Here is a 17,679-nt window from a genome sequence, read left to right on the forward strand (position 1 = left end):
AACTGAGGAAAAAAATTAGTTGTTTTTTTTTTTTTTTTTTAAATGTGGGATATTTATTATAGCAAAAAGTAAAAGATATTGTGTTTTTTTCTAAATTGTCAATTTTCTTTTGTTTATAGTGCAAAAAAATCGAGGTGATCAAATACCATCAAAAGAAAGCTCTATTTGTGGGAAAAAAGAAGGTCAATTTTGTTTGGGTACAGCATCGCATGACCGCGCAATTGGCAGTTAAAGCGACGCAGTGCCGTATCGCAAAAAATGGCCTGGTCATTGAGTAGCCAAATCTTCCAGTGCTGAAGTGGTTAACAGTCACAGTAATAATGAAAACCCTGATTCAAAACTGCAACTATGTTTAGTGGTTGTCTTAGCACTGATTTCCATGTTATTTATTGTAACTATTATGATGTTTATCATATCGAAGTGCAGAGCTTTAAAATCCCCATCAACCTCTTTTAGTACAAGATTGTATCCTCCCATGGATCCCAGAGTGCTCTCCATGTATGGTGATTGAACTTTATCACTCTCCTACCTATATAAATTCTGTGTGAGTTTGTATTCAGCAGACAACAATCTTACTTATATTCCATCAAATCCAAATGTCACTGTGGAAAATTTAATTGACACAGATAATTCAGGACTCGGGAGAAAAAATTGCAATAAAGCATAGGCTACTAATTGTGTTAACCAGGTAAGTCTCTCCCTAGGAAACGTGTAATTTAAACTAACTTATGCCATACAATGTCTGCATAATCTAGGTAATATGTGGGAAAACTCACATACTGTGTCCCACTGATTACATTATCAAAGTATGCCTGTCTAATTAATTTGGTATGTTTTTGGGCTGTGTCTCATTAAGTCTAACATTTGAAATTGCATTGTCATTTTGTTTTTGTATTATCATATTCATGGATTCCATTTAAATGTGAAAAAGTTGAACTTTGTCAAATGACTAACTTTAATATACAGTACAGACAAAGAAAACCCATTAAACAACTTAATACACAAACGTATGGATGCTGACTCAGCGTGCTTTACACACTAAGTTTCTATTTCATGTCTGCAGGAATTGAAATTGAAACTATATATGCTAATAGAAGTTCAAATGTGCTGCCACTAACAGTTAAGAAATAAGAACTGCTGCTGCCAACACCTCAATGTGTCCCCACGAAAGCTATATTCAGAAGAAAGTGGTATGGCACGGAACTGACACAAAGTCTAAGTCTATAAACAATCCTAAAGTGACTCTCAAAGTTGCTATTTCTGTTGTGTCAACTTTGGTTTATAGATTTAGGCTTTGTGTCAGTGCAGTTCAAAATGGTTTGAGTAATGACATGCATATGAAATTATTTTTTTTTTTATTCAGAAAAATTATTTGAAGCTAAAACAAAAACATAGACTTCTATCTCATTTACTCCTTCTCAGGCCTCTTGCATAAATGAAAACCCTTTTTTTTTTACATTACAGTGTATGATAGAATTTCTTTGTGCCGCTTTCTCTCGCGCTCTCTTGCTTGGTAACACAAATTGCTAATCAGCCAATCACATGGCAGCAAGTCAATGCATTTAGGCAACTAGACATGGGGAAGATGACTTGCTGCTCAAAAGGAGCATCAGAATGGGAAAGAAATGGGATTTAAGTGACTTTGAATGATTGTTGGTGCCAGACAATCTGGTCTGAGTATTTCAAAAACTGCTGATTTACTGGGATTTTCATGCACAACCATTTCTAGGGTTTACATAGAATGTTCCAAAAAAGAGAAAATATCTAGTGAGCAGCAGTTGATGTCAGAAGTCAGAGGAGAATGGGCAGACTGGTTTGAGATAATAGAAAGGCAACAGTAACTCAAATAACCACTTGTTACAACCAAGGTATGAAGAATACTATCTCTGAATGCATAACACAGCGAACCCTGAAGCAGATGGGCTACATCAGCAGAAGACCACACCGGTTGCCACTCCTGTCAGCTAAGAACAGAAAACTAAGGCTACAATTCACACAGGCTCACCAAAATTGGACAATAGAAGATTGTAAAAACGTTGCCTGATCTGATGATTCTCGATTCCAGCTGCGACATTCAGATGGTAGGGTCAGAATTTTGCATAAAAAACATGAAAGCATGGATCCATCCTGCCTTGTGTCAATGATTTAGGCTGCTGGTGGTGGTGAAATGGTGTGAGGGATATTTTATTGGCACACTTTGGGCCCTTAGTACCAACTCGTTTAAATGGCATGGCCTACTTGAATATTGTTGCTGACTATATCCATCCCTTTATGACTACAGTTGTACCCATCTTCTGATGACTACTTCCAGCAAGATAATACACTATGTCACAAAGCTCAAATCATCTCAAACTGGTTTCTTGAACATGATAATAAGTTCACTGTACTCCAATGACCTCCACAGTGACCAGATCTCAATCCAATAGAGCACTTTTGAGATGTGGTGGAACGGGAGATTCACATCATGGTTGTGCAGCCAACAAATCTGCAGCAACTGCGTGATACTATCATGGTAATATGAACCAAAATCTCTGAGGAATATTTCCAACACCTTGTTGAATCTATGCCACAAAGAATTAAGGCAGTCCTGAAGGCTAAAGGGGGTCCGACCTGATACTAGCAAGGTGTACCTAATAAAGTGGCCAGTGAGTGTATATGCTTATATTGATTATTGATACTACTAATGATACTAATAAATATTCAGGTATACCTACCCCTGATGACAATTATTTTAGTCCTCTCTATATGCATTTGAAATGATACAAAAAAGACGAGGAAGGCTTAGAACCTTTTACCCTTTAATAGTGAATAAATATCAAAGGTAAATGTAACACTCAGTTCATACCTGTACATTGTGCCATTGAGCTTTGTGGTATAAGTCAGTCCTTTTTAGATTTTATTATGCTGTATAATAATATTACAATACAAAGTCTTGTGAAGGACATGCCTGGCTTGAAAACCTTGTTATACTGTTTATTTCAAAAAGTGTTTTAGGTTCTTATATACAGTGTATATGTGTGTTTCAAGTTAACTTACAAATAAAAAGAATAACAGTGCACCTTGGAGAAAGTATTATGGTAGATTTCAAATGCTTCCAAAAGGAAATTATTTTTATATATTTGTGAGTTTTGGATGAATTTGTGAAGCATTAGAGACGTTTTGCCTCACTTCCTTTACAATAAGCAGAAAGTGAAGGATACACTTCAACATCAACACAACAAAAGCATTTTCTTTTTTAATTTGTCAGAGGAATCATGGAATCTCTATCAAATTGTTGTTACTGGCTGCTTTTCATTTACAGTTTTTCCTCATTTCCTAACTGATAAAAACATGGTTACCATAAAAGTGTTACTAGAAAAAATAAGAGGTAAAATCTTAATATTGGCACTGCAATATGTTTGGCCTCACAATTAGATTTTACTGCTCGACTTCTCAACTCCCACTGCTGCCTTGTTTAAAATACGAGTACTTCCATGTTTTGTTAAATACAACCTTTGCCTTAGAGATGGGTGTATATTTTTTTCCTGCAGTTGGAAATGCATAGATTTGTACTTCACGCCACTGAAAAGGACAAAGGGGCTTAATGATTCTATATACTGTATCTAACCCCCAGTACTAGGCGCATGCATTTTTTAATCCACAAGGCATTGTAAATAGAGATCACTGTGGATGCTATGATATCTGCATGTAACTGTGCTATGTACCCCTGATTCCAATCAGTAGACTCTCCAAAAAATTCAAATGGATTGGAGGTCAATAAAAAGATTCATCTTACATGTTCCCAATAATCAGAATAGTACATGTGCACTTTGCATCCAGTGTGTAGAAGTAGTGGCAATGTGTGGTACTTGCATTTCATGCCAAATTTTTCAGTACGTACAAATTCAGGTACGTATGGGAAATGTAAGCATCTACAGTAGGCATTCTGCTGATGTGTTTCACATTTAGGGGCTTTGTTGGAGCAGCCTGAATGTTGTGCTCTGCAAGCTGGTCTCAAAAACACAAATCAGCACAAACGCTGTAAAAAAGGCTCCACCCTGCACTCTGCTCCTCATGTCGACCTGTTTCCAACACCAAAATAAAGCGCATGCATTGATGTGGTCACATGATCATATGGACAAAAGAAACAATGCATCACCCAATAAAGACAGGAGCAGGAAGAGTGTGTGTCAAGAATGTGACTTGGGTTATAGGGGTCAACATCAAAACAGCAAATGGCACTGTAGATAGAAAGGGGAGCATATCTAATTAAAGATACATATAATCAAACAATGTAGCATAGCACTGGCATAATTAGGCACCATACTTTATGCTGTAGATAAAAAGATATGCTATTGGGATTATATGGCATCATCTGGTGAATATAATAGATCACCCATAATACAGAATCCTGGACAAACCCTTTTCAGTTGCAAAGAAGAAAAAGAAAAAAAAAGAGAAGCATGAAGAAAGAAATGAAAAGAAGGAAATAGGAAAAAGATGGAAAGGAGAGGGGAAAAAAAGGGCATAGAAGGTGAGAGGTGAGTTTAAAAGAGGGAGAAAAAAAGGGGATGAAGGAAGAATGGGAGAAGTAGTAAGGGGAAATAATTAAAACCATCCAAAAACCATCCAAAATATGTCCAAAAAGTCTTACTAAAAGCAAGCATATTTGAATACATAATTGAAACCAAAGGATTAATTTACTCCAATCCAATTTCAACCTGTAACAAAGTCACCTTTTCAAGATACTTTTTTGAACCATATCTATAGCACAAAATGTAAGTTTTGGTCACTTTAAAAATGTTGTGCCATGCAATGGGAGATCTCAAATTAACCTAGGTTACTGAGATATGGTCATGAATTTTGATTTTACATATTCATTTGGTTTCACCAGCACAAAAACCTTCACACTAACAATCCATAAGGTATGTAACTCCACATTGCAGTTCACCAAATGTGATGTTGCAATAAATTACCCTCTGCGCAATTACAGTGTAGGCCCTAGATGAATTTACTGGAACATGGAGCAGGACCCAAATTTATGTGTGCCCCTCATTTCACAACAAATGCAAGATATACATCCTTCATGGTTGCTCCATGTCATTGTGTCCCTTAGGGATGGGGTGTGATAAGATGTAATTGTTGGACCAAACAACTCCAGTTTAGATATAAGATTATCCTTTTATAGCCAGTGCCAATGTTTAGGCATGATTTCTCTTAATTGCATGTTTTGCTCTGAAAAACTAGTAATAAATCTAATTGTGTTTTTCATCTAGTCAGTCGTTGTCTTTAAAAATTTCTTTACCTGTGTGGGACAAGCATTTTGCCTATATGCTTTTGTAAGATGTATATTGTTGTAACTAACTTACCTAAGGCATTATTACAAATAACATTTGCATTTTAGCCTTGTAAATTGAGCCCATTGTTTATTGACAGTTTGTAAAATAAAGTTAGCTAGAATTGCTCCAAAGCTTCTGTTGCTAAAATGTGCACAATATGATAATCAAGCTCAAAACTGGATTGGATAAATACATGCTGACATATCCCAGACTGGAGATAAACTCCAAGCTGAGAAAAGAAGTTAAACAATGTCAAAACATATCCCACAATGTGTGAACTTATACTGTTCCTGTATTTCAAAGTTACTAAAACATGTTTGTAACTTACAATGTGTTCATAATACACAACATTAAATATTCAATATAGCATGCCCTCATGATATATGTATACTACATTATTAAATATATATTAAAAGTCTTAAAATGTCTTATTTAAAGGAATTATTTCCTCAGTGCTGCTATTCTCTAGTTTGGCCTCAGAGCGCCGCTGTTTAACCAAGAAATGTACAGAACTGAAGGATCACCAGTGTTTCCTCCACTGTTACACAACTGCAGATCGGCAAGGAAGGACACAGTCATTTTTCTGCATCTCTGCTTAACAAAATACAAAAAATTTTGTTATTTTCTTGATCTAAGAAATAAAGTGCATCTTTTCTTCACTGGATTATATTTCTCAAAAGAACGAAGAAGAAGATTTGGATACTAACAATGCCTGAATTTATAGAACATTTACAGACATACAAAGGAATCAATTGGCAAGTAGTATCTTCTGTCTTATTTTCCTTGCTGTGTAATTCTGTTTTTGGTCAGATTCATTATTCCATTGTAGAAGAAATGAGAAAAGACTCTGTTATAGCAAATATTGCAGATGATCTTGGATTGAAAATGAACAAACTGTCATCTAGAAAACTACAGATCGTGTCCCATGTTTCAGATAAATATTTTTATGTTAATCTAGCTAATGGAAATCTGTATGTGAAGGACAGAATAGACAGGGAGACTCTCTGCAGGACATCAACTACATGCTCTGTAAAATTTGATGCAATGGTTGAAAATCCTTTTTATTTTTTCAATATCAATATAGAAATACAGGACATAAATGATAATGCTCCAGAATTTTTTCCTGACACTATTACTGTAGAAATTATTGAATTTACATTACCTGGAGCCAGATTTGCTTTACAAAGTGCAGAAGATCCAGATATTGGTATTAATTCCATACAGACATACAAGCTCAGTGATAATCAATATTTTACACTGTCTGAAACATCCAGAGATGATGGGAGTACATTTCCAGAACTTGTATTAGAAAAAGCTTTAGATAGGGAGACACAAAATAATCATGAACTGATTCTAACAGCATTGGATGGTGGAAATCCTGTTAGATCTGGTACAGCCCTAATTAAAGTGATTATTACTGATGGAAATGACAATGTCCCTATATTTACACAAAATGTGTATAAAGTCAGTGTCAATGAAAATTCTCCTATTAACTCAACTGTAATTATAGTGGAGGCAACAGACAAAGATGAAGGCATTAATGCACAGATCACTTACTCATTTAGTAAAATTTCAGAAAGCATTCATCATACAGGCATGTTTAGCATTAACGCTACAAATGGAGAAATTATAACAAACAGAAATTTTGATTTTGAGGATGTGAAGAATTATGAACTATCTGTACAAGCCAAAGATGGGGGAGGTCTTGTTACCCATGCCAAGGTATTAATAGAAGTTGTAGATGACAACGATAATGCTCCTGAAATAATCATTACCTCATTATCTTCTTCCATTCCTGAGGATTCGGAACCCGGAACAGTGGTTGCTGTAATTAGGGTCCATGATCAAGATTCTGGAGAAAATGGGAAGGCTGACTGTCAAATTAAAGAGAAGGTACCATTTGAGTTAATTTTGTCATCTGACAGATTCTATAAAATAGTTACAATTAAATCTTTAGACAGAGAAAAAGTATCTAGCTACAATATAACTATTGTAGCTACTGACAGAGGATCTCCTCCACTTTCCAGTAAAATAACCATTCCATTAGAGATATCAGATACTAATGACAATCCACCATTATTTTTGAAATACACGTTTATTACTTATGTGGCAGAAAACAACTTGCCAGGAGCCTCAATATACAGTGTAAGAGCTTCAGATCCTGATGCTGGCGACAATGCTAAAATTATGTATTCTATTTTTAATACAAATACAGAACATCTCCCAGTATCCACTTATATATCCATCAATATAGAGACTGGCATTCTGTATGCCCAGAGGTCATTTGATTATGAACAAAACAAAGAGTTTCTATTACAAGTAACTGCCAGAGACAATGGATCTCCTTCTCTAAGCAGCAATACCACATTGCTTATCCGAATAGTGGATCAAAATGACAATGCACCTAAAATCCTATACCCATTACCAGAGAATGGGTTAGCTATGTTTGAGATGGTCCCTTTGTCCTCTGAACCTGGGTCGTTAATAACAAAAGTGGTTGCAGTGGATGAAGACTCTGGACAAAATGCTTGGCTGTCTTACCATTTCACGCAAGTCTCAGAACCACTTTGCTTTATCATTAATGAACATACTGGGGATATCAGGACATCACGAGTTTTTCAAGTAAAGGATATACTGAATCATAAAGCTGTGGTGATGGTGAAGGACAATGGAGTCCCCTCTCTCTCCGCGACTACCACCTTAAGTTTTGTTATTGCAGACAGTTTTCAACAGGTGGTTCCTAAAACAAACAGTCACACTAATGAGGGAAATTCTGATTCAAATCTGCAGTTATACTTAGTGGTTGCCTTAGCACTGATTTCCTTGTTATTTATCATAACTATTATGGTATTTATCATATCAAAGTGCAGAGCTTCAAAATCCCCAACAACTTCTTTTAGTACAAGTTTGTATCCTCCCATTGATCGGAGAGCACTCTCCATGTATAGTGATGGAACATTATCACTCCCCTACCCATATAACTTCTGTGTGACTTTGGATTCAGCAGACAATAACTTTACTTATCCATCAAACCAAAATATCCCTGTGGACAATTTAATTGACACTGATGATTCAGGGCTTGGCAATGCAAACATAAAAAAATCATTGGCCATCAAGAGTATTGGGCAGGTGAGTTATCTACCATAAAATATTTCATACTGAACTTCTTTTCCTTTAAAAATTGCTGCTGACCATATCACTACACCGTGCAGAAGATTTTGGTATGCTAAAACAAACACTTTTTTGCCACTACCACATCAAGCAACATTTGTTATGTTAGCATGTTTTTTGCTCAGCTATATTTTACAGTTAATGTGCCAATTATGTTAACTGAAGTACCTTCAGTAACAGTGCCAGTAAAAGTTAAATCAAGCAAGGTTATAGGGATTGCAAAGGCTACTTCCTGGACTCATCTTGAGAGGAAGCCAATCAACAGGCTTGCCAAACTTGTCAGTAATGATTATATCATGATATGAAAAGACAAATGGCTCGTTATATGACTGAAATGAGCACGCGTTTCTTGCTAGCTTGTGTAGCTCTCTTATAAACCTCTGGCCTAGAACTGCCCCTTGGATTTATAATAGTGATTATGGTGATTATGTGTTTTTATTTGGCATTCCTGTATCTCAACACAGCCCTGGAAGCAGGTACTTTAAGATTTAGGTTTATGTTAAATAAAAATGGTGTAAAGAACGGGTAAAATTACCTAGTAACATCTAGTTAAAATTGTCTAGGTAGTTTAACCCCTAGACCACGAAATGTGTAAGTCAAGCTTCCTGCATTTTCTATACACTTATCATGTATTACTATTATATAATATACTGCAGTAGTATGATTTTAAGTTGAAATTGAGTGGAGTTGAGTTGAAATCATTTTTTGGTGGTGTGGGAACACATGACAGTGCTAGTGGCAGCAATCGGTAGATGTTCTGTGCAATATTGAGGGTGGCACAGGAGTATACATTTTGATTTAACATATTTCGGTACTATTTTCTAAGATTCACCTGAGCCCTTTGTTGTCAGCTCCTTCAAATTGTAAACTCACATATGTAAGATTTTTTCCCTTTGCAGTTACTCTCTCTGGTTTAAAAGTGTTACCATCGGGAAAAGTACAAATGACTATATATACAAAATTCTTTATATACAAACAATTATGCTGTTACCATTATTTGGTTTATTTGCCTAGTTATTTATATTATATAATAAATATGTAGCTTGCATTGCAGTTACAGGTTCTTGAAAAAACTCTGACAATGTAAATTTTTACATTTCTGGATCTTATTTTTTTTTGCATTTTGGAAAAAAAAATAACAAATATAACTTATTATTTGTCATGCCTCTGATGATATCCGTTTGTGATGAAACATATCAGGCAGGTTGACACCAGCATGCTGAATGCTGCAGCCGATTGTTCCTTGTGATGCATGCATTCTTGAATCTAAACTGTAAGTTACTATAATAAAATTGTTTTTAATGGTATTGCGGGCTTCACTATTGGTCACTTATTTCCTTCACTGGGTACTGCTGATCGATACACTGAAAGCCTTACATCTGATGTGAGATCCTGGAGAAGTTTGTCTGAGGGTGAATATTATCTGGAGAACGTTTATTGGCCTATGTGGCCTATGTGGGAGAATATTGCTTTGAAGCTGGATGTGCAAAATGTGCCTGGGGTTAATATAACATGCATACGATTTCCAGCCATCTGGTAAGCAGATCACTTTACCACGTGGTGCCGAGTGCTTTTGTATACATGCACTAAAGTTGGTGACTGGTATATTCATCTCCTCTACTTCGGACTCACCATTACTTGTCATTTTAAGTGCTGCAACTTTTGGGCTTTTGTAGTAATATATTTGGTTATCAACAGACTGTGCTGGCTGCTTTGATTTATTGGTTCGCTTAGAATAACGCAAATACTGACACTTTTTTATAACATATTATTAACATTATTGCTTTAATGTTAGGCTAAAACCATGTCTTCAGTTTTAGCATTTCTAGATGTGTTCACAGTTGTTTATGTTCGTGATATTATATTCTATATATTATATTTTTGCATTGTTAGTTAGCTATATTTTTATAACCATTAGAAAACAAATTTCTGCATTTGGGACAATTATAGCAATAAAATACAGATTTTTTTTAACAACCTACAGTAGGGCAAGCGTACAGACTCAGTGATAATCAACATTTTTAACAGAAGACCAGACCAGGTGGGAGTACATTTCCAGAGCTTGTATTAGAGAAGCTTTTAGATCATGAGATTAGTAAAAGTTCAGAGAACATTCATTATACAGGTATTTAGCATCAGCTACAGTGGGGCAAAAAATTATTTAGTCAGCCACCAATTGTGCAAGTTCTCCCACTTAAAAAAGATGAGAGAGGTCTGTAATTGTCATCATAGGTATACCTCAACTATGAGAGACAAAATGTGGAAACAAATCCAGACAATCACATTGTCTGATTTTTGAAAGAATTTATTTGCAAATTATGGTGGAAAATAAGTATTTTGTCAATATCAAAAGTTCATCTCAGTACTTTGTTATATATCCTTTCTTGGCAATGACAGAAGGCAAACGTTTTGTGTAAGTCTTCACAAAGTTGTCACACACTGTTGCTGGTATGTTGGCCCATTCCTCCATGCAGATCTCCTCTAGAGCAGTGATGTTTTGGGGCTGTCGCTGGGCAACATGGACTTTCAACTCCCTCCAAAGGTTTTCTATGGGGTTGAGATCTGGAGACTGGCCAGGCCACTCCAGGACCTTGAAATGCTTCTTACGAAGCCACTCCTTCATTGCCCGGGCAGTGTGTTTGGGATCATTGTCATGCTGAAAGACCCAGCCACATTTCATCTTAAATGCCCTTGCTGATGGGAGGAGGTTTGCACTCAAAATCTCACGATACATGGCCCCATTCATTCTTTCATGTACATGGATCAGTCGTCCTGTTCCCTTTACAGAGAAACAGCCCCAAAGCATGATGTTGCCACCCCCATGCTTTACAGTAGGTATGGTGTTCTTTGGTTGCAACTCAGCATTTTCTCTCCTCCAAACACGACGAGTTGTGTTTCTACCAAACAGTTCTACTTTGGTTTCATCTGACCATATGACATTCTCCCAGTCCTCTTCTGGATCATCCAAATGCTCTCTAGCAAATCTCAGATGGGCCCGGACATGTACTGGCTTAAGCAGGGGGACACATCTGGCACTGCAGGATCTGAACCCCCAACCCTGCTGCTCCCAATTGGGAACTGGTATGCAAAGCAGTGCAATATAATTAAAAATAAATGATAAAAAATTAAATTAAAATTATAGAGGACAATAGGCTGTAATAATGTCCATAATGTTGATGGAATGATAGCCACATTAGAAGGCAGCCCCGTTGAAGGAAAAGAAGTAATCCTCTGGGCACTATAGAGATGAAAACAAAGGCGCCACTCTAAGTGTAATAAATTACATGAAGTTTAATAGGAACTATAAAAAGCAGTACTCACAAAAGTACAATGTAAAAAGGCATATTAAAAAGCAAAATGATTTCGCGCAATAGTCTAATTACCTGAGGAGAACTCCTCTAGGTATAATGTTGTGAAAACAATCATAGCAGGAATACTAAAGTGCAATGAGTGCATAAAGAAAATATAACAAAGGAGTAATCATAAACTCATGACTGGTATAGTTTAAATTAATGATCACAAATAGTATAAAGTGTCTGGTGAATAATACCAAAGAAATAGTGATAGATAATGCACCAATAACAGTGAAAAAGTGCAATCAAGGGTTAATAGTCCAAAAACAAGATAGATGGACAAGCTAGGTCCACATGGTATGTTGGACTGTGCTAAAAAGTCATGGGCGTGGAATATAAGGTTAATCTAATAGGTGGCTTCTTAATAGTAGAATAAAGTGGTGTTGCCCATATAAAACTCCATACAATTTGCTAGATGTAGTCTCCCAGAACTCTCACCTTAAGAGCCCTTTCACACTGGGGCGGTTTGCAGGCGTTATTATGCTAAAAATACCGCCTGCAAACCGACCCAAAACAGCCTCTGAGGGCTTTCACACTGAAGTGGTGCGCTGGCAGGAGAAGAAAAAAACTCCTGCAAGCCGCATCTTTGGAGCGGTGAAGGAGCGGTGTGTTCACCGCTCCTAAACCGCTCTTGCCCATTGAAATCAATGGGGCAGCGTGGCTATACCGCGGCAATACCGCGGCTATAGCCACGCTATGCGAGCAGTTTTAACCCTTTTTCGCCCGCCAGCGGGGGTTAAAACTGCACCGCTAGTGGCCGAATACCGCCGCAAAAACGACGGTAAAGCAGCGCTAAAAATAGCGCTGTTTTACCGCCGACGCCCCTGCTGCCCCAGTGTGAAAGGGGCCTTAAGCTGATAAATGCATCTGTGAGTTCGTGTTTGTAGATGTTACCACTGTTGTATGTAGTCAGTGAGGTTGGTTGTAGATTTCTCCTTAAAAATCCTCTGCCGAAGTTCCTAAAAGGCTCCGGTATTACCACCACAGTGGTAAGGGGAAGAAAAAGGAGAAAAAAAGGGGGGCTCCACTAGTGTAGTATATTAAAACAGTAAAGGGATATTTATTGAGTATCTACAATGGACTCTTACATTGTAACAAAAGATTAAAAGCAAATGGAATAAGGCAGTGATAGTGTGGCGTTCTTAGCACCCTCTCACTTTTCCTCCTGGTGTACGTCTCGCTCCGGCCACTGCCTTATTCCATTTGCTTTTAATCTTTTGTTACAATGTAAGAGTCCATTGTAGACTATTGCGCGAAATCATTTTGCTTTTTAGTTTTCTCTATATTTGTGTTGCTGTGAACAATTTATGCCGCGTACACACAAGCGGACTTTACGACAGACTTTGCCCGGCGGACGGGATTTCGGACAATTCGATTGTGTGTGGGCTCCAGCAAACTTTGTTTTCTCAAAAGTTGGATGGACTTAGATTGGAAACATGTTTCAAATCTATCCAACGGACTCGAGTCTGGTCAAAAAGTCCACTCGTCTGTATGCTAGTTAGACGGACAAAAAGCCACGTTAGGGCAGCTATTGGCTACTGGCTATGAACTTCCTTGTTTTAGTCCGGTTGTATGTCATCACGTATGAATTCAACGGACTTTGGTTGATTGTGTGTAGGCAAGTCCGTTCATTCAGAAAGTCCGTCATAAAGTCAGTCGAAAAGTCCGCCGGGCAAAGTCTGCCGTAAAGTCCGCTCGTGTGTACGCGGCATTAGAGTTTGCTGCAATTAGCCTATTTATTTGCTACACATTATTGATAGCGCGAAGGACACCTATCACCCTAGTCTAAAAAGGCATATTGGCAAGGAAATGCTGGGTGTCCTGGAAGTGTATCTAATCCGAGTACTGGATGGCGGTGGTCTCCAGTGGACAGGCTGCGTTGATGGATGCCGTCTGACATTGTACTTTTGTGAGTACCGCTTTTTACAGTTCCTATTAAACTTCATGTAATTTATTGCACTTAGAGTGGCGCCTTTGTTTTCATCTATATGTTACTGATGGTAGCCTTTGTTACGCTGGTCCCAGCTCTCTGCAGGTCATTCACTAGGTCCCCCGTGTGGTTCTGGGATTTTTGCTCACCGTTCTTGTGATCATTTTGACCCCACGGGGTGAGATCTTGCATGGAGCCCCAGATCGAGGGAGATAATCAGTGGTCTTGTATGTCTTCCATTTTCTAATTATTGCTCCCACAGTTGATTTTTTTACACCAAGCTGCTTGCCTATTGCAGATTCAGCCTTCCCAGCCTGGTGAAGATCTACAATTTTGTTTCTGGTGTTTTTCGACAGCTCTTTGGTCTTCACCATAGTGGAGTTGTGACTGTTTGAGGTTGTGGACAGGTGTCTTTTATATTGATAACAAGTTCAAACGGGTGCCATTAATACAGGTGATGAGTGGAGGACAGAGGAGCCTCTTAAGAAGATACAGGTCTGTGACAGCCAGAAATCTTGCTTGTTTGTAGGTGACCAAATACTTATTTTCCACCATAATTTGCAAATAAATTCTTTCAAAAATCAGACAATGTGATTGTCTGGATTTGTTTCCACATTTTGTCTCTCATAGTTGAGGTATACCTATGATGACAATTACAGGCCTCTCTCATCTCAGTGGGAGAACTTGCACAATTGGTGGCTGACTAAATACTTTTTTGCCCCACTGTATACAAGTGGAGCCTTTCCAACAAAGATATTAATTTTGAGAAGATTAATCCTTATGAACTTATGACCTGTACAAGCCAAAGATGGTGGAGGTTTTGTTGCTCACTCCAAAGTACTAATATAAACAATAGATGAGAATGAAAATGTTCCTGAAATATCTCTCCCTACATTATCATCTATTATTCCCGAGGACGCTATACCTGGAACAATGATTGCTGTCATAGGAGTGTGTGCCTGATATTCTGGGGGAAATGGGCAAGTTGATTGTCAGATTACAGAGCAGATACCATTTAATAGATTCTACAAAATAGTTACAAGAAATGCATTGGACAGAGAAACAATATCCTGATAAAATACCATCATTGTAGCTACTGACAAAATATTTACTCCACTTTCCAGAAGAGCCATCAGATTTTAAATATCAAAAATGAATAACAATCCACCACTGTTTATGCAATATACCTATGTTGCTAAAATACCAGAGAACAACATACCTGATGCCTCAATTTACAGTGTTAAAGCTGCAGATGCTTATACCGAGGACAATGCTAAAATAAGCAATAATGTTAGAAAATGAGTTTATGTGAAATCTCCATCAACTAATGGTAATACTATGATAATTGGAAATATATTTCAGTTAGATGGATTGGATTAGTTAGAAGTATTGAGTGTTGTGTTGGTGTAACTGTAATTAGTTCCACTTCAAAGGTTGGTCTTTTGTTTTCCTATATCACATCTCACATGTGTGGTAAACAGCAGCCTTCTTTGACTCATCCAAACAGACTGTGCCCAATATATATTTGTTAGGTACAGTGACCAATTAGGAAGCATTATTTTAGGCATAGTACAGAAAGAAGGAGGGTGCAATATAATGCTTTTTACCAAGCTATGGACTTATCTTGTGTTGGGACACACAGAAGTCACCATGCCCAGACCTGAATTTGAGAGATAAGCTAACTCTATACTTATATAGTGTATTGTAAATATGTTTTTTTTGTGGGTAATTTCTAATTATCATATAAACCAGGGGACTTATACTGTACATTGTGTTGTAAATAAAATTTAGTGTGTAATTTGTATATATTATGTTACCCTATCGATAAATGTGTATTGTGGATGGAACTACCTTTTTTTGCATAAGAACTCTCAGAGCTAGCTGTGCATATGTAAATACTGTATATGTAAAGTTGGGGTTATGCACACACAGTATACACACAAGCGAGTCAACAATGATATTCAACACAATCACAGAAGAATACAAAGTTTCTACTTTTCTGGCTCCTACACTATTAGGAGCGGTTATTTAATTATGAGCAGCACAAAGACTTTCTAATGCAGGTAACTGCTACAGATACTGGGTCCCCATCTCTGAGCAGCAAAGTTACGCTGATCATAGAAACAGTAGATTAAAATGACAATGCACAAAAAAATGGAAAATAATTTAAATATGTTTGAGATGGTCCTCTTTACATCTGAACAAGGTTCCTTAATAATAAAGTTAGCTGCAGTTGACGCAAACTTTGGACATAATGATTGGCTGTCCTATACTTTCATGCAAGCCACATAACCAATTTACTTTATTATTAATGAACATATTGGAGAAAACAAGACATTCCATGTCTTTCAGGTAAAGAATATATTCAATCACAAAGTTGTTGCCATAGTGAAAGACAATGGAATCCCATCTTTATCTTCTTTTACCACATTAAGTCTTGTTGTTGTTGCTGATTTTCAGCAAGTTGTTCCATGATTTATTATATAAACCAAAGATAATATTTCCCATTCATATCTCCAGATATCACATTTTTTTTAAACTTGAATGTTTATTCAAATTTACCATCATTACAACAGTGCATCTTTCAGAGTTTTACAGACAATTTGGTAAAAGATATAAATAAGTACATACAGGTATGGTTAGATGTGGTGCGACAACTTACATTTCATAACTGAAGAGTAATCAACAATAGAGTGTTGCCTACAACATGTAGGACTACACACCAGTGACAGTAGTGATATAGCAGATGATCCTTTTAGGTGTCAATATTCTAGGATTGTGTAGTAAGACTTAGAAATCAGGGCAGGGTAAGCATTCAGGGTGTGCTAACCAGGTGTTCCATCTAATTAGAAATGTGGGGACTAGTAAGTGAGCCCTGGTGTACATGAATTCTGTTAGACATTGATTATTCAATGATAGAATCACTTTTGTAAGAGAGGGGGATCAGGAGATTTCTATTTTTTAGCAATTGTCAGTCTAGTGGCGATAAGGGCGTGAGTTAAAATGGGGTAAATGGCTGGTGGCCAGGAGTCAAAGCCTAGACCCAGAAGGACCATTTGCTAGGATAGTGAGATAGGAGTTGATAGGATAGAGGTAAGAAGTTTTGTGAGGGCAGACCAGAAGGGTTTCAGTTTGGGGCACGGCCACCAAATGTGTTTAATTGTGCCAGATTGTCCACAGGTTCTCCAGCAGGCGTCGGATGTGGTGGGGTAAGTCTTTGCCAATTTAGAAGGTGTAAGGTACCTGGTTTTTGAAGGGCACTGTGCCTTTGTTGTGGTGTGTAGGTGCACTTTAGGAGGTTTTCCCATTGCAGCATAGCAGAAGTTTTGGTGCCAGGCGCATGGTCAGTGAGCAGTTTGTAGATACAGGAGATGCCGTTTAGGCAAGGGTGGTCTGTATTGTAAAATTTTAGAAGTTGCTGGAAGAAGGGATTCTTAGACTATGTTACCCGTGAAAGTGCTGAGCGGATTCTGAGGTACTTGAAAAAATCTCTGGGTGGGATGTGGTAGGTCTTTTGTAGATGTTGGAAGGATAGGCGCAAGGAGTCATGGTAGAGATCTCCAATTGTATTGATGCCCGCATGTGTCCAGTTTGAGATTGGGATATCAGGTAGAATGATTTGTAGAGCCTTGAGAGGTATGCCTTGCAGTAGTCTGTGGGGTATGCCTCCAGACTGTTGAGAGATTGCTTGCCATATTCTGAGAGTAGCATTGACAGTAGTAAGATAGCTCTGCTTTTGGTGGTGGTGTAGGAGTATTGCACTAAGAGTAAATTTAGGATGAGTTCCTATGACCGTTGTTTCTATTTGTAGCCAGGGGTTTTGCATATCTGATTTCCACTAATATTTGGCTTGATCCAGAACAGTTTCTTTGAAGTATGCTGAAATATTAGGAGCACCCATCCCTCC

At 37.5% G+C, this 17,679-nt stretch overlaps 1 protein-coding gene across 1 annotated transcript in view; it reads left to right on the forward strand.

Annotated features, from left to right (window-relative positions):
* Positions 1 to 5,712: 5,712 nt before the first annotated feature.
* The window catches only part of LOC141132486 (protocadherin gamma-A4-like), a 489,967-nt gene continuing 478,000 nt past the window's right edge, over positions 5,713 to 17,679 (forward strand). The window contains exon 1 of the mRNA XM_073620921.1: positions 5,713 to 8,447. Coding sequence (XP_073477022.1) covers positions 6,027 to 8,447 — 2,421 coding nt within the window. The 5' untranslated portion in view covers positions 5,713 to 6,026. The remainder of the gene's footprint in view (positions 8,448 to 17,679) is intronic.

This window comes from Aquarana catesbeiana, linkage group LG03 (assembly GCF_042186555.1).
Source record: "Aquarana catesbeiana isolate 2022-GZ linkage group LG03, ASM4218655v1, whole genome shotgun sequence".
In the NCBI taxonomy this organism is placed as follows: Eukaryota; Metazoa; Chordata; class Amphibia; order Anura; family Ranidae; genus Aquarana; species Aquarana catesbeiana.